The following is a 20,486-nucleotide window of genomic DNA, read 5'->3' as shown; positions in this document are numbered from 1 at the left end:
TGGACCTTTAAAAGTATTTATTTCAGACGGAGAGGAGGCTGGGAAAGGGAGGGGAATAAGGACAGGAATGCTTACGGCAAAGTGTTACAGAATCAATATATACAGCTTTGGAATAAATTAAAGAACATTAAAATAACCAGGGGGGTATTTATGTCCGGACAATTTCACAGTTTTAAAAATGACATTCGGAATGCAAAGATAAGATGAAACATCCCTCTGACCCTCATACAAAACACACACACAGAGCAAAAAAAAAATATATATATATATATACATATTAGAAGCGCGACAGGACAAAACAGAACAGGTGGATATTGACCACATTGGCCGAGAGACATTCATGACCTTGAGGTTTTGCTTTTGACCTTGGGTGACGCACCTGAAAACATTGTGCCCATTAAGACCATAATTGAAAAAAAAAATGCCTTTTGTGGTTTGATTCAGTTCTGTCCAGAAACCTTTGCAGTACATTTCCAGAAAATGGTCACTTCCATGAAGAAAGTAATAAAAAGGATGAAGAAGAGCAAAATTCCTCCGTCGTGGTCCCCCCCCCCATATGACCGTCCTCCTCTCCTCGTTTAAATAGATTGGCAGGTTACACGATAACGTCACACTTTTAAACTGGACTACTTGGCGTAAATAAAACCCAGTCTACGCTTTCTAAAAACTCCAAAGCAGGGATGAAGGTGGCCGGGCCAACCATTGTGATGATCACTGAAGATGGAGGGGGATGAGAGAGGGGGGGGGGGGCGTCCGGTGCCCACAAACCCATCCGGGTAGGAGGACTGTGTACCAAGATGAGGTCGGAGGGTGGCCCGTCGAACTCCTCCTCAAATACTAACGATATCGCAGGATCACTGGAACTGAGAGATTAAGATGCAATTAATCCGACTGGACAAGATCAAGTTGTGTGCATCCCTCCATTTCAATGATTCCATCAATTAACCAATTTAACTCGTATTGTTCAGTCATTAATAATAAATAAATGAATTAACAACAATTGAGCCATGAAAAAATGGATCTTTGACGCCTTTAGCCGTCAATGGCAGTCAATGAGTTATGCACGTGTGAGTAAATGTCTTATTTTGATGAAACACAAAATATAATCAGTCTGCTCTCATGAAGGACTTTTAGTTTAACTCTAAAGAATTACTCGATTATTGAAATCGTTGTTGATTATTTGATTAATCTAATAATTTTGACACCTCTGCTATCTGATAAAAGACTATTCAATCTCGATACATGAGGTGCAATATGATTCATAGACGGTCTAATTTCAAGACTACGTACATACTGCAAAATTTCCTTCAAAGATCCCCCCCCAAAATATTATTGAACACATAAATTGATTCACTTTAAAATGGAACAATTTAAGTTCATTTGATTTGACATCTCTTCGATAAAAAAAAACGATTTTTCCGATTAAAACGTACTTTTGTTCCTCTCACCGTATTGTGTGGCCTACAAGTGTTTTTCATCAAACTAAATCTTGTTTTGTGTCTTTAATTCCGCAACTATTGATTAAATCATATTAAATTAGGATCAGATTGAAACCAGGGGGAGGGGAGGGGGGGGGCGATGCAGCCCCAAGACACTCACTCACCAATTATAATCAGCAGGAGACCCACCACAACCAGAGCGATGATCATTTTCATCTGAGGATGACAAGGCACACGAGCGTGGTGACACAAATTATGAGCGAGTAAGAAGGCCGACAAAAAAAAAAAAAAACCACACCTTCATGTTCCGCCACATCATCCTCCTGTGCAGCTGTTTGGCTCGGCTGCTGAAAGCCGACGCGTTGTCCGATAGGCTCTCTGAAAAAAAAAAATAAATAAATAAATAAAAGGCCCATGAGGACACGTGAGGAGTAATTTTAGGCGAGGCTGTGTAGCGCGTTGACTTGGACGAGGGCTAAGGTGACTCAGACGGCGGCGCAGCTGTTGCGCAAGCTTCCAGAACACATGAAAGGTCGCCAATTTATACAACAAGAGGACAAAAACACATTTGCCGCCTACTACTTAACTCTGTGTCATGTCCTCGTGCTTGCCAGTCGCCCTGGTTACCGCTCCAGTAAATTTACCGTTGTCTGGCGTGTAAACACCCCCCCCCTTCGTCCTAGACAGACCCCCCCCCCTCCGCCCCTCCCTCGTGAGCCTTTGTCGTGCATCTGCCGGCTTTTGTGAAGACGCTTGTTAACCCGGAGGAATGTAACCAACCACTAAGGCCGCTCGGGGGGGGGGGGGGTGCTCATGTACTTAGCACACAAATGTTTTCCACATGTGTGTTGCTAGCCGCTCAGACGCAACAATTGCGCGAATGCCAAGCCACTAGCAACCATTTCACATCTTCATCACGGAGGTGGCGACAGCGCCTTGTTGAGCTCGCGCACATGCTGGAGACACGCGTGTAAGAGTGACGCGGGTTATCGACACATTTACACGCAAGCGCCCGACACGCGTTTACTGTAGGGCTGAAAACTATATCGGGATGCAAGTATGCAAGTCATTTTTTAATTTTTTTTTTACTGTTGAAAATAAAAAATATCTCACCCGACTTGTCCTGCAGGTCGTCGAGACGCTCGCCCCTCTCGATCACCTTGGAGATGTTCTCCTGCATCACGTCGATCACCTCGTCCACTTGCGACTGCACACTAAAGCAGAGTCGACAACATCTGAATTGGCCGTTACAACAATGATTGATAAAAAAAAAAAAAAAAAATTTTTTTAAATCCTGGAATGGCATCGACAAACAAGGTACATTTTTATGTGGCTTTTTATTTATTTTTTTTTATTGTTTGTATTCAAATGATCAGGTAATTAATTATTATTTAATGAATGCAGAATTCTTTGCTCACGGCTACATTCTAAGAAATAAGCAGAAAAAAAAGTTTACAATAACAAAACGAGCCCCGGTGTAATTGACACGAACCCCATGAAACAAATTTTTCTAATTAATAAGTTACGTCACCCTTACAAATAATTAGCTTTCAAATTAACTAAAAAAAAAAAAAAAAAAAACTCACTCAAAGTGCAACATGTAGCGAAGACTTTCTGTAACATCCACTAATACACTTGGCAAAACTTGGCTCCTCCCCTGCTACAAAGCTGGCCTCTAAATTGAGATGCATCACTCCTTCATACTTTGTTGACACTTAAATATTTAGACGGGATTTGGGCGACATCTTAGGCCATTTTAAAAATAAAATAAAAATAAAAAAAAATTATATATCTCTCTCTCTCTATATATATATATATATCTATATATATATATAAATTAAAAAAAATGGGATTTGTGAATAGTGAAGCGCGAATATTCGGCGGATTACCATCATTGGCTGTAAATGTTCAAACTTCTTGGGTGGGGAAGCACTTCAGGGACCCAACAATGTGCACTCAGAATTTCCGCAATATGCGTGCCCTTTCAAGTTACGATTGCCTCCTCACATGTAAGCGCTCTGCAAAGGGCCGCGAGGTTAACATCAGAGAAGACAGCAGTGGGATGAAGGATGAGGGTCTCAAAGGGGAAGATTACGCAACAACGTGCATGTTCACATGCTTCGGTTCCGCAATGAGCTAACTACCTGCAAGCCTCCGGTAAACACAATAGGCCGATTACGTAAGACACAGACGCAAGCATCAAGCATGGGGGGGGGGGGGGGGCGCCACTTGTTTTTTGCATCGTGGGAAGAAATGTGGACTCACTGTTTGAGTTTGTCATTCTGGCCTCCCAACCGGGGTCCCGTCGGGCCGCGTCTGGAGAACGGGCGCAAATCAAGGCGATGTCAAGACAGAGCATGGTGGTTCGGTAAATGCTAAAAACGGGATGTGCTGGATACAGGGTGGGGTAAAAGTAGGTAGACTTTCAAATTGTTTTATACTTTCCGACTTGTGAGCTGTCCTATCTATTCTATCCTTCCTCCTGTCATCTTTCCTACCTTGCTTCCTTTCAAGCCGTACTTGTTTCCAGTGGCGGGCGGTCAAGGCCTTCTCTGGTGGCCTAACATAATCAAGAAATCATGATCATATTCTTCACATTGATGTCAGATTATAGCTTAGTGCTGAATTTTTAGGTTCGAGTTTTTATCCAATCAGAATTCAGCGAGCTCGTGTTGCCGGGCAGATTTCATAATACCAAATACCGAGCGCTATTCGTCCGAGGATTTCACATACAATCGTGCGGGTATCTATTCTGTGTGAGCATGAGCGCTTTTACAGTTGATAGACAGTTGCGATAGCCAATCAGATGACAGTAAGGCTTTATGTTGAAGGTGACGAACGCGGCTTGTGATTGGATACTCACTCGTGAGGGCGGAATCAACACACCCGAAAGTCGTAACTGGCGACCGTTTGAAAATCTAAAATTTAGTTTGGCTTTTTTTTTACCGCAATGGCCCAAGGAGGGAAAAGTGTGGATTTAATTGCAGATACGCTTGCGACGCCATTTTCAAGACGGACCTTTCGAGAGAAGCTAGGTCGTCCAACACTCACTCAGTTTTTTTTTTCCTCCCTGGAATGCGTTCATTTAGCGTACCTGCTTTTGTCCACCCAAAATGTGCAGAGACAAACTCACAGAAAAAAATCTTCCTCTTCATCAGAGTCTTCCTCCAGCAGGTTCCTCTGTGAACACAAAACATTTTGCATTAGAGACGCACCGAACGTGGTCGGCGCGTTTCAAAAGAGGATTTACGATGAAGATGATGAGTGGCCTACAGGTCCGCTCGCTGTCTCCACCTGAGCCAACATCAAAAGCACCGAGTCCATGCCAACAAGGGGACCGGATCCAAAGTGTGAGCGTGGATCAAGAGGAGTAGACCGGAGTCTAAAAAAAGCAGCGACACCAAACACCCGACGCTATTCGTAGAGAATCAGGTTGGACACTGTTGCCGGGAGAGAAGGCGCCTCGCTTTATTATCTAAATACGGTGCATGCGTGCCAGGATGTTCTGTGAGACTAGGTGGAGTTGAAGCGACATTTCCTACAGGTGGTGCGGAATCACAGAGACTCAAGGATGGTGACCTTCATCGAACTCTGATGAAGTATCCACAACAAGCCACAACAGAGTTCGGATGGGGTGGCGGATTCTCCAGCTTGACGAGGACAGCTGCAGGCGTGTGGTCGCATGATAAATCATTTAAAAAAAAAAAAAATTCAAATCAAGATTTAAAAAAAAAAAATTAAAAATTCATTTTGACTGTCCCACTGTTCAATATTTCGGTCCTCTTTGCACAACTTGCGATTCTCTAACACGGAGCCAGGCCATTTAAAATGAATGTAACGTTTTGACGGCTATGCACGTCAATGGCAGTGAATGAGTTAACTGCAAAATTCACAGAAGGTGTTTGATCCATTCAAATTTCCAAGAACGACCTCTTTTACGCCTCCCCGTCGCTCTTCAAGTCTCTCGATTTTTCTGTTGCTCTCGGCGGCCACTTCGTTATCGTGTTGGTCTCGTGTCAAAATGTGACGAGCTCGGGTTTCCAAACTCAGCTCCAAGATTCCTGAGCGGCGTTGGCATGTGCTCTCTGTATTTCGCATAGGTTTTCTCCGGCTGGTGGATTGCCATGGCGACAAGATGACTTGGCACCGGGAAATTACTTCCGGGACTACGGGCGACAGCGCAACACTTTTTTTTAATCAGCACCACGTTGGTTAGTGTGACTTGATTGATGAGCGTTGGGAACAAGAGCCCTTGAAAAAATAAAAAAGACGATCTCAGAATCGTTGTCTGAGATCGCGATTTCCGTCCCAAAACGATAAATCGCTAAGCCCTACAAGGAAGCTCTTAATTCAATCTAAAAAAAAATCACAACTGCTTGCTAAGGGATTCTTAATGCGGCAGACTTCCCTCAGCGCTATCCCCGCTCACACATTCACAATCAAGTAGACGGAAACACACGCGGGCGGACAGACTGATCCCCTCTCTTTCTCACCCTCTCGCTGCGAACGGATCCCGTGACCTCGTCGTCGTTGAGATGTCTCTTGAACTTGGGGGGCATGTTGTCGTCAGGCTGCTGCTGCTGCTGCTCCACCCGATCGGGCTCCCTCTGCAGGAAGCACAACACAAACTGCCATTGACGGCTAAAGACGTCCAAGATCCCCCCCCCCCTTTTTTTTTTAACTCGGCTGGTAGCGATGTGAGTTAATGACTAGTACACAAATAGCAGTAGAGAGTTTATCCCTCGTTTTTTTATTTTTTTTGACGGAAGAGATCTTTTGTTAAGACAACCGTTTTAAATGGTGTGTGTCTCGGATCCATAGAATGGCTCCTTTAAAATTGTCACGTAATATTCTTTCTCTCTGGTCAAGCATAAAATTTATACCATTGACTCCAGTTCAGTTTTGAAACGGTTGCGTTCTCCGCGTCCGATTCTGGCACGGCAACTGGAAGGAAACCTTTCAGGCCTTTCAGTGCGAGGAAGTTTCCAGTAAACGCACGAGAGAAGCGGCTATGGTGAGGAAAGAGAGGGAGGTGAACAGAAATCGAGCGTGTTAGGAGTGTGGAAAAGAAAAATAGTTAGTAGAGAACAGATAAACATGAAAAGCCTTCATTTCTGGGTCGCCGCAATTCAAACATCCCACTCAAATTCGCAAAGGGACCCGGTACCATTTTGGGCCCTCACCCACAGTTTGGGAAACCTTTAATCAGCGTTTTAACATGCACATCAGAATCACGACAATATCATAATGGAAAGGACTCTCAACAGTCACAAGGCAAAACGGAAAGGTGTAATAACCTAAATAAAATCCAAGGAAAGAGAAGATACAGGCTTCATTTAATTAAGCACTTTTTAAGTGTAAGGCGATTTGAAAAAGGTGTGTACTGCTCGCAAACCTAAAAATGAGCAAGGCCGAAAAGTCGTTTTAAATAAAGAAAGGATATCAAAGGAAGGAAGAAAGGAAATCTGGAGGATAGCAAAGAAAGAGCAAGTCTGAGAAGGACTGAGAAGGCAAGATAGTAGTTTTGAGCAAAGGAGGAAAAAATGTAAAAACAGCTCTGATGGATGGAAAGTAGGAAGGGAAGTAGGAGGGAAATAAGAATGGAAGGATGCAGAATTAAAAAGATGGCAATGAGAAGGAAACAAGGAAGGAGGGAAGGGTCAGAAGGTCATGAAGGAAAAGATGCTAGGAGAGAGAAGGCGGTAAAGGAAGAATGTAATAGTGCACGTGTTATAAATGCAACTAAAAAGAAGATAACGATATCAGCAAAACACTTGTTGAAAATGCAATGACATTTTTTTTTAAACCTTACTTTTGGCCCACCCTGACAAGCTTTCTTGTCACGCAGCTCTTTGGTAAAATATAGCACAATAAATCAAAAAATGTGCGCTGTTTTGTTTCACCAATCATTTCCTCGCCCTTTAGTATCGAAGCAAAAGCTTTGAAGCGCCAACTTTGCATATTAAAGAAGCTGTGTCACTGCACTGTGTCGTGTCGTAGCCTCCGTGCGAAGCTACGGATGCGATCGCCACCCGCCTCGGACAACAAAAGAAGCAAACCTCGTCGTGTGAGGAGGACTCACGCTTTACGGTTTCCGATTTGGGAGAAGTTTCATCAAATGATGCACAAGAAGAGGACCATTGTGGATGTTAGCCGAGCTTCCGTCGCCAGCGATGCTCCTGCTTCGTGATAGCTTGACACGGATCAGCTGACCCGGAAGTCAGCAGAAAAGCCGCACCCACTCTCGCTAAATCACTAAGTACAGGTCGGTAATTCGGTACATTTCACTCACATCGATAAAGAAATGGGGAAAATGTCCGTTTTTTTAGAAATACAATTATATGTCAATTTAATGACATTTCAGGGAAATCGTGCCATGTTGTAGTTTGTCTTATGTATTCCACTTGCCAGTAGATGGCAGCAGTGTAATCAGTAAATCGGCCACAATACGAAGAAGACTTTTTTTTTTCTGTAACTCACTGGAAGAATAAGCTTTTTCTTTGCAGAATCTTTAACGCTAATGGAACAAAAAACCGCCCGTGTTCTTGAAGTCTTCTTGACTGATTTGGATTTAAGGTATTATTCTCTTGTCTGTACTGACTATAAGCTTGTTTTCCCTTTTTCATATCTTATAACAATGCCCCTTGTTGTTCCTTATGTATTTAATATAATTTAATTTAATTCTTTCATCCATCACCAAACCTGAATTTCACCTCAAACCTGCTTGCATCATTCCTTCCTTTAACTTTTATGCTTTTCTGTCCAGTGCTGCGCTTCAGCACCACTTTTTGTAATTGACTCAACTTATTTGCCATCATTCATGATTTTATTCAAATTAAAAAAAATTTATACAGAAGCTACTTTCAACCCTGTATGTTTTAGTGCTATTCGTATACGGGAATATTTTCATTTTGTTTACATTAATTAGAGAGAGGAAAAATATTTATTCATTTCATGAAAGTAGTCCGAATACAAAGCAAATATTTGATCATTTACATTTTTGTAACGTTTTTACTTTGAGGAATTTAGCTACATTGTAGTTTGTATTGTCTCCGCCTCGCCTCTAGATAGCAGCAGTGTATTTACTACGTATCCATAATACAAGGAAGAAATCACACCCGGAAGTACGTTTTTAATATGTCAACACCTCGCTTTCGTCACGTGTTTGTGTCTAATGTTAAACAAAGTGTGTTTATTTGCAGTTGAAGGAAAGTCAGTGTCCATTGTGAAAGTCTCCCGTTGACATGCAGCGCGTCAACGAGCCTCATCCGCTGTTCGGAGGCGCTCTGTCGGCAATCCTCCCTCACAGCGCCGCGGACGTGAGCAAGATGCGGGAGATCCCGGACAACCAAGAGGCGTTCGTGCACACCCGAACCGACCAAAGCCTCATCGTCGAGTTGGTCGAGTACCAAGACCACGTCGCGGACCAGGATGCGCCCCGGTACCACTTTGAGGACATCGCGGGTGGCAACGCCGCCACGCAGCCCGACGCGCAGCAGGTGACGGACGTGGTCGCTTTGCCCAAATCGTCACTCTCCCTGTCGGCGTGCAGCTCCGCCTGGGTGCTGACGGGCACACAATGCGTGTCCAAGTACAACGAAACGGCGAGGAACCGGGTGAGGCTTCATCTAGGCGTGTTCCGCCTGCCCCAGTTTGGCACCGACGTTCTAGTGACGTTCAACGACCCGCAAAGCATCTGCCCTGACAGTAGCAGCAGTTCCGCGGCCTCGGGACCGGGCGTAGAGCCGTGGACGGTGGAGGATTTCCAGAACCTTTTGCAGTCCCTGACACTGCATGACCCAGGACTGTTTGGGTAAAAAGCTGGGGTGTGGAAACCTATGGACGGTGGGACATGAATGGACCGCAAGAGCATTTGAACCTTTTACTGCCTTGCATTTGTAAAAAGCAAATCAACCAATCCTGCTTCCCACTCCTCCAAATTCGATATTTTTTTACATGCAAAACGAAAACAATTTCTGACATTTTGGAAATGCTGTCCCATGGCAATTTGTCTTGGTCAAGGTACTGAATAGACGGCATGATTATTGCAAAGCTGTGTCTTGGGCTGTTCACAATATTTAAGGAATGGAGAAGGCCATACTGCACATACCCATTCTTGGTTTAAACGTTATTTTATTTTATTTTTTTTTTTACAAATGTTTGAGTGAAGTGTAGAAGCAAAGGCCAAAGGGTTAAACACTGTTATGCATACATCGAGCGCACGTGACTGCAGTCAAGTCAGGTACACTCATAATCTCCAAAAATACCAAATTGGAATGTTCCCATCACTTTCGAAGGAACAAAAAAGGTTTATTCCCGTCCTCCCTCCCCGTTCTGTTCAAAACATTTCTGGAAAGTTATTAATATGCTGCTTTTGTAACGTAAGACAACCATCATCCGTTTGGTATGCGACACAAAGCTCTCCTTTATACTCCTGTGGCTTCTTGTTATTCTTTCTAAGAGCGTCTGGAGGTTTTCGTGTGTGTCAGGTGCACTTTTTCTGTCCCTCTGGAAGCCACATCAAAACCTCCTCATCCTCTTGCGCAATTATGACAGACTGAGACTTGTTTAAGTCGCACAGCCCTTTTTTTATTTCATTTTTCATCATTTTTTTTCAGTGCTTGTATAAAAGATCCACAATCCTAACCCAGCAATATAGTGTGTGAAGCAAACAACAAAATAACCACATACTGTCATTTTAATTCCCGCTTGCATAAAAAGTACCCTTCAAGGATTGCTGCGCAAAAAAAAAAATAGCAAAAATATATGAGGCCTACTAATTTTGTATTATAGGGTGGCCATCTAGTGGTGATTGGTGATATTACAACTTCACACATATTCACAGTTCTGCAATTAGAATTTTTTTTTTTTTCTGCGTGATGCGGGAGGTATTTGCATTTTGACCAAAGTATGTAACAGGAATTATTAAAACCCATTAAACATCATCCCAAAAGTTTTTAATAATCCTGGAACATATTTTCCTTTCCATTATTTCTTAGCACGTGATTTTGTGTTCGATCCGCACGTGTGACTTTGGTGCTGCACGTGGACCCCATCAGTCACATTTGAACTTCCTGTAACTGGCATTTGTGACTCCATGGGTCATTTAATCTCCAAATTCTTATGTTATTGCAGTTCTGTTTGTGCTGCAGACCACCCTTTTTCTCCCCCTCCTCCCTCATTGCACCAGCCAGCCTGAACAATCATCATCGTTCTTCGGCTGTAATCTGCTGCTCTCATCAGGCCTCTGGAGTTTCTCTTGTGTGATTTATGCGCTTTTAAGATCAAACCGTTTGTGCTTGGAAGCAGCAGAGTGACTGGAAAATAGTCACAGCGTTGTACTTTTTCCACAATTTATTCCAAAACGGAATCAATTAATTTCCCAACTCACATTTATCCAGAAAACACTCGTAATTGAAAACTGGGAAAAAGTTGTATTTATTTTCAATTATGCTGTGGAAATATCAAGGACAATCAGTGGAAACAGATTCGACCAAATTTACTTACACTTTTCAGCTTCATGGCAAAGGATATTAATTCTTTCTTTGTGACTTCTATTTTTTTTTTTTATATATTTGAAAAATAATCTCCCAATCATTTTTTTTTACTTTGTCATAACACGTTGTGTGAAGATTTTGAGGGAAAATAGGTTTGTCACATAAAATGTGGGAAAAGCAGATCACTTGCAAATTCTTACAGGATGCGCTCTATCTCTTGCCAGGTTACTAAGTCTTGACGAGCCGCTAAGGAACAGTTGCTGATTTGTTTGCATAGTTTCTGCGTGATGTCCCCCCAATAGAATAACACACGTTTAAAAAAAAAAATGAGCAAAATATTTATTATGAGCCAATGACCGGGAAGCACACTTGTAGTAGAATCTCCTCAACTGCATCAACACGGCTACTCAATCGTCTAACTTCTTCCTCTTGGCGTGTGGCGAAAAGTGCTCCGACATGGCCGTGAGTGCCCGGTATCGGTGAGAAATGGCGTTCTTGACCGCTTTAGGCAGCTCTGCATAACTGGGAATAAGAAAGAGAAAAATTGACTTTTTAATGGTTATATACAAACAGACAACTGTTTATTTACATATTTTGCAATATATATATATATTTTATTTTTTTAATTGTAAGGTGTTGTGAGTACAATTTGGAAGATTTTTTTTTTTCATTTTGGAATAAGATTGTAACATAAAATGTGGAAAAACAGAATCACTGTGAATAATTAGCAAATTAGCGCTGCACCACAAAGAGTACTGGACCACAGTTGATCTCTGGGTCCCGCATGTGGTTGGAAGAAAGCACAAGCCCCTACGTTTTGTCAAAGCCTTCTGGCTGGAAACAGGGGTCCCATCCAAAGTCTCGAGGTCCCCTTGGTTCCACGATGCTTCCCTGGGGAAAAAAAAACATGCAGTATGACATCAAACATTAAAAGGTTGAGGGTGTGATGAGAACGGAGATAAGAGGGACCTGTGTTATTCCTCTGAACAGCTGCACCGGCTCGTCTTTTCCGGACGTATATGCAAATGTACAGAGGGCCCATGCGGATTTATCCTCAAAGCCGGCGAGGAGTTTGTATAAACCTTTGAAGGGAACACACGATGAGAGGTTTACCATCAAACGATAATGTGTCTCTATTGCTCACCTTCTGGCTTGAGTTTATCCAGGAACCACTTTCTGCAAAACAAAACATTTCAGTTGAAATTGCGTCAAGATTTAAGGGTTTGAGTATACTGTACAGTCACAAGACTAACATGTAAGGGCCTGGCAAGCCTCCCAATGCTTTGAAACACAGACAGGTGTCCTCCACTATGACAGGGCCGTCAATCTGAACAAAACGCACAAGGCGATACGCTTCTTAAGAGAAAAATGTGTTTCCTTCTGACTTCGTATTTGCCACGGATAAACTCCAAAATGCGACATTTCATAGGATTGACTGCACCTGTTTTGCCGCCTCCTTGCACTTCTGTATGGAAATCTCATCTGGCTCTCCTTGATATTCAGGCACTACATGGAAAGATGTAAGGATGGTTCAAAAGGTTGACATGTTTTTCAATCCGTGTGACAGACATGATAAAAACTGCACAGGAGTGATATTTTTCCAGATTTACTAATAGTATGTCAGAAACGCCGTACTTACGGTCAATTTTCTTCGAGATAAGTTTGTATGGAAACTTGTCGCCAAGAATCTGAATTACCTGCAAAGAAAGTGAAATCGGTAATCGATCTGTACTGTCTGGCTGCACTACCAAAGGTAACCAGGAGGTGTCTCCCGTGTGCAAGAAAAAACCGGGGAGCGAGTTACATTTAGCATATTATAGCGTCTCTCTGTGAAGCACATTTCCTCCTTCGTCTCGCCATTATCAATAGCTTACTTCTTCAAGTTTTTTCGCGTTTCCAGTAACAAACACCACAGAACGTCCAGCCGGGGCCGCCATGCTAGAGATTCTTCTTCGTCGGCGTCGTCTTCTTTCTTCTTCTGTGGTTTATTGGATAGGTGGAGCGCTTGACACGCAATATGAGACAGGATATACTGTACATCGTGTTTTATCTACACATATTAATCTAAAAAATACAAAATATAATTGGGAAATAAATGTCTTTTATTACCAACTCCTGGTCCAAGACTTCAAAAGTTATATTAAACCAGAAACATTTGCTGCTGGTTTTAATTCCACACGGAGTACCGACGCAGAGCACCGAGCCACAACCAATGGAAAGCACTCTAACAAGTATTAACCAATCAGTGAGCGTTTTGAATTATGCTATCCAATCAGATAGCCGTACGCCTTGTAATGCTGTCCGAACTAAATGCCATGAGGACAGCAAGGGTCTGGTTGCCAGATCTGCGTGCACAATATTAAAAAAATAGATTTAAATAAAACAAACAATGAGTTTATTACCGCGAACTGCCGAGGAATTTAGTTCTGCCGAATACTGGGAGCGATTTTTTAAAAAGCGCGGAGAAAAGTCATTCGAGTGGTATGGAGACTACAACAAACTATGCGGCGTCCTGCACAAGTACATCAAAATGCAAGACAAGGTAAACAAATCAAGTCGTTATATCATCTTTTCAATTGATTTAAATAAAACTTGATCAAAACTTAACACATGCTATTTGATCTTTTAAATGAAAAGATGCATGTACAAAACAATAGTGTATATTTGCTGAAGATGCTGATTTTCAAACATGATTGTGATTCACAATGTAAGAAAAAGAGAAAAGAAAACAATGGCATTTTTTTCGTTTTTCGTTTCAAGATGATTTACTTAATTTATGGAGTCTTCTCTTTTACAAACTGTTCTGTTAAAGGGAATGCAAGTAGGTATTTTTTTATTTGTACAGCACTATTCAGAGAGATGGAATGTGCTTTCCAAAGTAACACAACAAGACAATATAAGCATTGACCTGTTAATGACAAAAAAAATATTGTACTAAATCCTAAAATGAACACGAAGCAAGTGCAAGGACGGCAGAACGGGAGTGATCTTGCTGAACCTTTGGGATGTAGACAAAAGCCTTGTGTTGATTTTTTTTTTTTTTTAAACAAATTAGAGAAAGTCTAATAAAGTTTTCTTAAGACGTGAAGAGAATTGTCAAGAGATGAGGAGAAAAATCTAAATAAATAATAACAAATCAGCATTTCTAGTTCAGAATGTGGTTACAGGGACCTTAGTATTACAGTTTTGAAGTATTCCGGGTTTAACAATCTGTACTTAAACGGACCAGTTTTGTCAAAAGTTATCACATTTTGTATTTCAGGTGTTGGTGGTGGGCTGTGGAAACTCAGAGTTGAGCGAGCAGCTTCACGACGTTGGTTATAAACACCTGACCAACATTGACATCAGCGAGACCGTGGTGTCCCACATGAACCAGCGCAATGCCGAGCGGCGGCCTGACCTCAAGTTCCAGCAAGTGGACGCCACCCAGATGCCGTACCAGGACGCTTGCTACCAGGCCGCTCTGGACAAAGGCACCCTGGATGCAATGGCGTCAGAGGAAGGAGGAGAGCTGGCGAGGAATATGCTCACTGAGGTAAAAAAAAATCAAACAAAGTAACTCAATTGTCAGGGGCTCAGAATTATTTTGACAGCATCGTCAAGAGGGTTTCAACTGGGATGCCGTGTATGTCCTCTTTATAAGTGAGGTAGGGAGCTGACCAGTATTTGAAGGGTCAGAGAAATGAAGTGGGTGTACATTTCTGTGTGCGTTTGCAGGTGGGCCGTGTGCTCAGCGTAGGAGGAAGGTACGTGTGTATCACACTGGCTCAGGAGAGCGTGATCCGCCTGGCCGTGGAGCACTTTGTCCAGCTGGGATGGGCGGTGAGGCTTCACTGCCTGCAGGAAGAAACGAGCGCCGAGGAGGACGACGACTCCTTTGCTCTGCCCGTTTTCGCCCTGGTCTGCACAAAATTCCGACAGCCCATGCCGACGCCCATTCTGGAGTTTTGCCTCGGCGAAGACGGCACTCCGAAGCGTCTCGCACTGGCGGCCGACTTGTTGACGGCCGTGCGGGAACGCCAGGCCTATTCTGTCCTGAGGAAAAGGCTGCGCACCCGCACGGATGCCGACGCCAACTCGTCGCTAACGCTTTGCCACGCAAAGACCGGCCTGCCGAGATACACTCTCACAGTGCAGGATTCCCCGCCAACAACCAAGGTGCCAAGGTTCAACCAATTTGCCATATTCATCGGTGAGCTTCATTTATTTTTTTTATTGTGTTTTTTAGACCGATTATCATCTGGGCCGATTATCACGATTGGCCTTTTTTTAACTTTCAAACCAGAATAATTAAACGCTGTTTTATTTTGGCTCGCTGCAGCATACCTCTCTCTCTCTCTCTCTCTCTCTCTCTCTCTCTCTCTCTCTCTCTCTCTCTCTCTCTCTCTCTCTCTCTCTCTCTCTCTCTCTCTCTCTCTCTCTCTCTCTCTCTCTCTCTCTCTCTCTCTCTCTCTCTCTCTCTCTCTCTCTCTCTCTCTCACTCTCTGTCTCACTCTCTCACTCTCTCTGTCTGTCTCTGTCTCTGTCTCTCTCTCTCTCTCTCTCTCTCTCTGTCTGTCTGTCTGTCTGTCTCTCTCTCACTCTCTCTCTCTGTCTGTCTCTCTCTCTCTGTCTGTCTGCCTGCCTGTCTCTCTCTCTCACTGTCTTTCTCTGTGCTGTGCTGGTGGTCCTGCCTGCAGAAGCAGATTGGCCCGCCCACAGCAGTGGGTGGCAGCCAATCAGCAGTAAGCCGCCTGTTTGCTTTTTCACCTCGAGTCGCACGCACTCCTGGAGGCAACTCACAACAAATAGAAAACTCACTAAAGCGGAGCCATGAAGAATATATCTTGGCAGGTGTCTGCACTGTATGGCGTCCTTCTCGAACGTGTTTGTCGCTTGCAGTGCCCCAAGGCAGCGAGACGGCGTGGCTCTACAGCTCCAGCGAGGGCCGGCGGCAACTAGCCGCCAGCGCCAACTTCCGCCGCCTGGTTATCGTGGCCATGCACAGGAATCAAGAATACGCCGACATGCAGGCCGTCCAGTCGGAGCTCTCGCCGATGGTGATGGACTTGGCCCCGCCGGGAATGCCAGAAAATCAACAGGTGGATGCCGAGAATTGACGAACATCAAGCTAGTGTGGATGTTCACTTTTTTTTTTTTTTTTTTGATGTGTCATTCAGGTCCCGTTTCTGTCGGTGGGCGGCGACCTGGGTTGGCGGGAGGAGGTGAGCCGGGGCGTGAGCGAGCACAGCGGCGAATACTGTGTGGAGAACGTCAGAGGGGAGGACGGCGAGCTGTACCGCCGACTGGTGTTCCTGTCCAACGCGGCTCTGGTGCAGTCCGAGAGTCGTCTCGTCTCCGCTAATAACAGTCAGCTGAGATCTTTTGTCATTTTGCTTTTTAACTTAAATTAACAACTTAAATTTGTAATGAACATTTTTAAGGAAAGTCCATGAATTTTGGATCAAGTTCTATTTGGACTTTGTTAGTATTAGCTTTGGAATTCAACCAAAATGGTTGACGACCTGTTTACTTTTTTTTCATGGGTTCTCGAGACTTTTTCCTGCATCCCATTGTGTCCATTTAGTTTTCTGTCTATTGCTAAAACTGCTATTGGCTGATAATTTGATCTAAATTCAAGCATTGGAATTTGCCCCAAAATGGCTGCCTCGAAGCAGCTTCCTGTGCAGTCGCAGACATAGATCCTTCAGACTTTTCTTCAGTAAAACTGTCGTCAATCGCTTATATTTTTGAATTTTTAAATATTGTTTTAGCCCCCGAATGGCTAACTTTATCAATTTCAGACATAGGTCCTAGATACTTTTTCATGTGTGCCGTTATGATAAAGTATCAAGCATTGAAAAAAAAAAATCATTATCTTGTTAACTCATTAAAAAAAAATGGATCTTTGACGTCTTTAGCCGTCAATGGTAGTAAATGAGTTAATGATAGACATGTCCACTCATTTTCGTGTTGATCTATAAACTACAGCTACTCATTTTTTCGAACTCTCAGGCAACGAAACTTGCCTCAAAATGTCTGTTTTAACACAGGATGGCCGATTTTCTGAAAATGAACTAACGCGTTTCTGTTCCTGCAGCATCAAGTCATAAGAAGAAGAGCAAAAAGAAAACCAAACTGCTGTCATCGTCTTCCCTGTCAGTGCACAGCGGCTTCCTCTGCTGTGCCCACCACGAAGTCATGGTGGCTGGTCTCGCCATGCTGGGCATAGGCAAGGAAAAAAACAAAGGTGAAGTAGAATATTTATTTGATCTGAAAGAAATCTGGATTAGTGTGAATGCTTGTGTTTCTGTTTGTGCCCTGTGATTTGCCGGCAAAGTCTGAAACGTATGAGCGTTTATTTTCCTCGTTGGACTTAACGCTTAACCATTTCTCTCCCGTCCTTAAGATATCCCGGTGTCAGTGCTGATAGTTGGACTCGGAGGAGGAGGCCTGCCCCAGTTTCTGCGAGACTATGTGCCCGGTGTGTCAGTGGAGGTGGTGGAACTGGATCCCATGGTGTTGGAGATAGCCAAAGAGTGGTTCCGCTTTCGACCGGACGATCACCTGACCGTTACGCTCGGGGATGGCCTTGAACGTATCTGCGCCCTGGAGAAAGAAGGTGGAGGACGCGCATACCGTTAAACTATGTTGACGTAGTAGTAAAGTCGTGAGCAAGGAGTAGTCGACATCTTCAATCAGTGCTCCTACTTGTCAAACCGCGCAAATGGCTTTAGCTAGCAGGAGAAGCTAACCTTGCATTTTCACTCACTACTCCTATTTATCAAACCGCGCAAACGGCTTTAGCTAGCAAGAAAAGCTAACCTAGCAGTCTACATCTTCATTCAGTGTTTGTACTTGTCAAACCGCGCAAATGGCTTTAGCTAGCAGGAGAAGCTAACCTTGCATTTTCACTCACTACTCCTATTTATCAAACCGCGCAAACGGCTTTAGCTAGCAAGAAAAGCTAACCTAGCAGTCTACATCTTCATTCAGTGTTTGTACTTGTCAAACCGAGCAAATGGCTTTAGCTAGCACGAGAAGCTAACGTAGCAATTTCACTCACTGCTCCTATTTGTCAAACCGCGCAAACGGCTTTAGCTAGCAAGAAAAGCTAACCTAGCAGTCTACATCTTCATTCAGTGTTTGTACTTGTCAAACCGAGCAAATGGCTTTAGCTAGCACGAGAAGCTAACGTAGCAATTTCACTCACTGCTCCTATTTGTCAAACCGCGCAAACGGCTTTAGCTAGCAAGAAAAGCTAACCTAGCAGTCTACATCTTCATTCAGTGTTTGTACTTGTCAAACCGCGCAAATGGCTTTAGCTAGCAGGAGAAGCTAACGTAGCATTTTCACTCACTGCTCCTATTTGACAAACCGCGCAAACGGCTTTAGCTAGCAAAAGAAGGTAACCTAGCAGTCTACAGCTTCACTCAATCTCTGTCTTTTAGATAGCACCCACATTTCCGGGGCAAGCTAGAAAAGCTAACATAACAGCAGTCTGTAGTTTCACCCAGTGCTTCTCGTCATACTAGTCACAAAAGGTCCAAATCAGTTCTTACAAAAAGTTGATCACTACTAGTCCAAGAAGTGACCCTATATGTTTTTTCTGCAGGTGCTCGTTTGTTTGATGCCATCATGTTTGATGTGGACAATAAGGACAGCACATTGGGTATGAGTTGTCCACCTGCTGCATTTGTCGAAACCTCCATCCTGCACAAAGTCAGCAGTCTACTGACCCCTAAAGGTAGAGTACACACATTACGTAAAAGTCTCTCTCTCTCTGTCTCTCACTGTCTCTCGTGTGTGTGTTTGTGTGTAAAAAAAAAAAGGCAATTTTCCATAGTATTGTATGTCCCCTTTAATATTTTCTTCTTTTGGCTGCGTAGGCATTTTTATACTCAACCTGGTATGCCGTGACTCCGCCTTGAGGAAAGACGTGCTGGAGCGTGTGAGCGGCGTATTACCCGCCATTCTCTCGCGAAAGATCGACGGGGAGGTGAACGAGGTGCTCCTCTGTCGCCGCCAAGGCGAAGGTGTTGGCGTCCTGCCGTCGCTGAAGCAAGCGGGTCACGATCTGCAGAGAGCCCTGCGGTCCGGCGTGACCCACAGCCCGAAAATAGACATTGCTGAGTTGTTGAAAGACATGAAAGTGGCGTGAGGGTGACTGGGACTCAAAGCAGAGTTGGAGAATCTAAAGTGACAAAATGTTAATGACAAATAATAAGAAACATTTAGTTTTTATACATTTTGAGCTTTGAGGATTGAAATCACATTGCATTATGTTAGAGTCCAATACTTAAATTTTTTTCTCTCTCAAAATTCTATATGAGACACCCCGTAAGGACAGCACGATAAAGTTTCATTGTTTAATTATTATTATTATTATTGCTATTATTATTATCATTATTATTATTTTTAATCATGTTTAATGCATCAGAAAGTATTCACAGAAGTCACTTTTATCTTTTACACATTTTATTATGGTACAGCCTTATTCCAAAACCGAATAAAGATATTAACAGGCGTGTGTCATTCCAAGTAATTTCAATCTGGTTTTACCACAGGTGGACTCCATTTAAGACGTAGAACAATCTCAGTGGGAACAGGATGCAGCTGAGCTCAGGTTTGTGCTTCATGACAAAGACTAAATTGTTATGCATACTTATTTTTTTAAATATATTTGCCTAACAAACAAACTTAGGTGTTGAAAGTAAAATATTGAGGAAAAAAAAACTAATTTAATCCATTTTGGAATAAAGTTGTACCTACAATGTGGGAAAAGAGAAGTGGGTGAGCATTTGTTTTCCTTTGTGGATTAGTGTTGCGTGTATTTATTATCGCAAAGTAAAGCAGCAGTGCATTTGACTTCATCTAAATGTGTCTTTATCTTATTTACGCTCTGCATTATTTCACCCTTAATTTTAGCACAAGGATTCCATTTCACTCCCCCCAGGCTGCCCTCCTTTCCCTACACACAGCTCACTACCTTGGAATGAGGAAGAGTTATTTACAGAAGTGGAATTGCCCCAACCCACACCAAATGTTTAATTAGAAATTTTAAGTTACCCGAGTTGCAACCGTACAAAATTCCCAAAATGTAAAAGTGTGTTTCCATCAGGTTTTTTTTTTTTAACAAACAAATTGGTTGTCTGACGCGCATGCGCAGACGTTTCGCGCCCGTTAGCTGTCAAAAAGTTGGGTGGTTTTTGATTTTTTTTTTCCCTCCCTGCTCCTCCACCTTCTCCTCTTTCAAGCTAACCATGGAGCTCACTCAGCATCGCGGCTAACTTCCTAAATGTCTACACGGAGGTAAGGAGAAGCGAAACCGTGTGAAATGTGAGCCTGCGTCAACAAACTAAGTCTAAAGTGTGTTATTAGCGTTTGCTTCGCCTGAAATCTGGACGCTAGCGCCTGGGAACTAACAAGTTAGCAAACACGCCCACAACTTAAGCCCCTTTAATAAAAACTATGTTTGCCTGATATTCGTCATATAAATGTAAGAGTCCAGTCGTCGTTAACAAATCAAGAAAACGAAGATTTTGGTCGCGCCGTTGCTAGGGGCAACAGC

The 20,486-nt window shown here is 43.2% G+C and overlaps 4 protein-coding genes across 7 annotated transcripts; 2 read left to right on the top strand and 2 right to left on the bottom strand.

The window, feature by feature from the left end:
• Window positions 1-7,664, bottom strand: vamp4 (vesicle-associated membrane protein 4). 2 transcript variants are annotated; one of them, XM_088313465.1, is made up of 8 exons: window positions 7,522-7,664; window positions 5,933-6,046; window positions 4,573-4,619; window positions 3,705-3,755; window positions 2,553-2,653; window positions 1,738-1,817; window positions 1,604-1,655; window positions 1-863 (listed from the first exon to the last, which is right to left on the bottom strand). In XM_088313465.1, exons 2-8 carry the CDS (start codon window positions 5,996-5,998, stop codon window positions 838-840), a joined length of 423 nt encoding a protein of 140 aa, XP_088169591.1. In that variant the 5' UTR covers window positions 5,999-6,046; window positions 7,522-7,664; the 3' UTR covers window positions 1-837. The 2 variants fall into 2 exon arrangements, with proteins under 2 accessions (XP_088169591.1, XP_088169592.1); XM_088313466.1 differs by having other exon boundaries at window positions 7,499-7,651.
• A 137-nt stretch (window positions 7,665-7,801) lies between these two features.
• On the top strand, window positions 7,802-10,395 carry rangrf (RAN guanine nucleotide release factor). 2 transcript variants are annotated; one of them, XM_088313463.1, is made up of 2 exons: window positions 7,802-8,015; window positions 8,642-10,395. In XM_088313463.1, exon 2 carries the CDS (start codon window positions 8,684-8,686, stop codon window positions 9,254-9,256), a length of 573 nt encoding a protein of 190 aa, XP_088169589.1. In that variant the 5' UTR covers window positions 7,802-8,015; window positions 8,642-8,683; the 3' UTR covers window positions 9,257-10,395. The 2 variants fall into 2 exon arrangements, with proteins under 2 accessions (XP_088169589.1, XP_088169590.1); XM_088313464.1 differs by lacking the exon at window positions 7,802-8,015 and adding an exon at window positions 8,502-8,563.
• An 864-nt stretch (window positions 10,396-11,259) lies between these two features.
• itpa (inosine triphosphatase (nucleoside triphosphate pyrophosphatase)) lies at window positions 11,260-13,168 on the bottom strand. Of its 2 annotated transcripts, none has more exons than XM_088313461.1 (9): window positions 13,046-13,168; window positions 12,811-12,940; window positions 12,576-12,633; window positions 12,378-12,442; window positions 12,190-12,263; window positions 12,081-12,112; window positions 11,906-12,018; window positions 11,751-11,827; window positions 11,260-11,458 (listed from the first exon to the last, which is right to left on the bottom strand). In XM_088313461.1, the coding sequence occupies exons 2-9, from the start codon at window positions 12,871-12,873 to the stop codon at window positions 11,344-11,346; spliced, it is 597 nt and encodes a 198-aa protein (XP_088169587.1). In that variant the 5' UTR covers window positions 12,874-12,940; window positions 13,046-13,168; the 3' UTR covers window positions 11,260-11,343. The 2 variants fall into 2 exon arrangements, with proteins under 2 accessions (XP_088169587.1, XP_088169588.1); XM_088313462.1 differs by having other exon boundaries at window positions 12,811-12,914; window positions 13,046-13,165.
• A 32-nt stretch (window positions 13,169-13,200) lies between these two features.
• On the top strand, window positions 13,201-19,442 carry mettl13 (methyltransferase 13, eEF1A lysine and N-terminal methyltransferase). The gene is made up of 9 exons (XM_088313457.1): window positions 13,201-13,478; window positions 14,199-14,471; window positions 14,654-15,128; window positions 15,818-16,017; window positions 16,096-16,285; window positions 17,016-17,165; window positions 17,325-17,537; window positions 18,531-18,662; window positions 18,805-19,442. Exons 1-9 carry the CDS (start codon window positions 13,326-13,328, stop codon window positions 19,074-19,076), a joined length of 2,058 nt encoding a protein of 685 aa, XP_088169583.1. The 5' UTR covers window positions 13,201-13,325; the 3' UTR covers window positions 19,077-19,442.
• The last annotated feature ends 1,044 nt before the right edge of the window (window positions 19,443-20,486 follow it).

Source organism: Idiotropiscis lumnitzeri, chromosome 13 (assembly GCF_059441095.1).
Source record: "Idiotropiscis lumnitzeri isolate Australia: NSW breed Sydney's pygmy pipehorse chromosome 13, RoL_Ilum_1.0, whole genome shotgun sequence".
In the NCBI taxonomy this organism is placed as follows: Eukaryota; Metazoa; Chordata; class Actinopteri; order Syngnathiformes; family Syngnathidae; genus Idiotropiscis; species Idiotropiscis lumnitzeri.
Note: the sequence above shows the minus strand (reverse complement) of the source record. Positions and strands in the feature narration are given on the sequence as shown.

Bases quoted from the DNA above. Each gene is read 5' to 3' on its own strand.
- vamp4 (XM_088313465.1), bottom strand. From the start codon at position 5,998: ATGCCCCCCAAGTTCAAGAGACATCTCAACGACGACGAGGTCACGGGA. The intron at 2,654-3,704 runs GTGAGTCCACAT...ACTCTGCTTTAG, and splicing joins CAGAATGACAAACTCAAACA to TGTGCAGTCGCAAGTGGACG. The intron at 864-1,603 runs GTGAGTGAGTGT...TTAATCTCTCAG, and splicing joins TCTCCTGCTGATTATAATTG to TTCCAGTGATCCTGCGATAT.
- rangrf (XM_088313463.1), top strand. From the start codon at position 8,684: ATGCAGCGCGTCAACGAGCCTCATCCGCTGTTCGGAGGCGCTCTGTCG.
- itpa (XM_088313461.1), bottom strand. From the start codon at position 12,873: ATGGCGGCCCCGGCTGGACGTTCTGTGGTGTTTGTTACTGGAAACGCG. The intron at 12,634-12,810 runs GTAAGCTATTGA...CTTTCTTTGCAG, and splicing joins ACGCGAAAAAACTTGAAGAA to GTAATTCAGATTCTTGGCGA. The intron at 11,459-11,750 runs GTAGGGGCTTGT...TCTTATTCCCAG, and splicing joins CCAGAAGGCTTTGACAAAAC to TTATGCAGAGCTGCCTAAAG.
- mettl13 (XM_088313457.1), top strand. From the start codon at position 13,326: ATGAGTTTATTACCGCGAACTGCCGAGGAATTTAGTTCTGCCGAATAC. The intron at 14,472-14,653 runs GTAAAAAAAAAT...GTGCGTTTGCAG, and splicing joins CGAGGAATATGCTCACTGAG to GTGGGCCGTGTGCTCAGCGT. The intron at 16,286-17,015 runs GTCAGCTGAGAT...CTGTTCCTGCAG, and splicing joins TCTCGTCTCCGCTAATAACA to CATCAAGTCATAAGAAGAAG.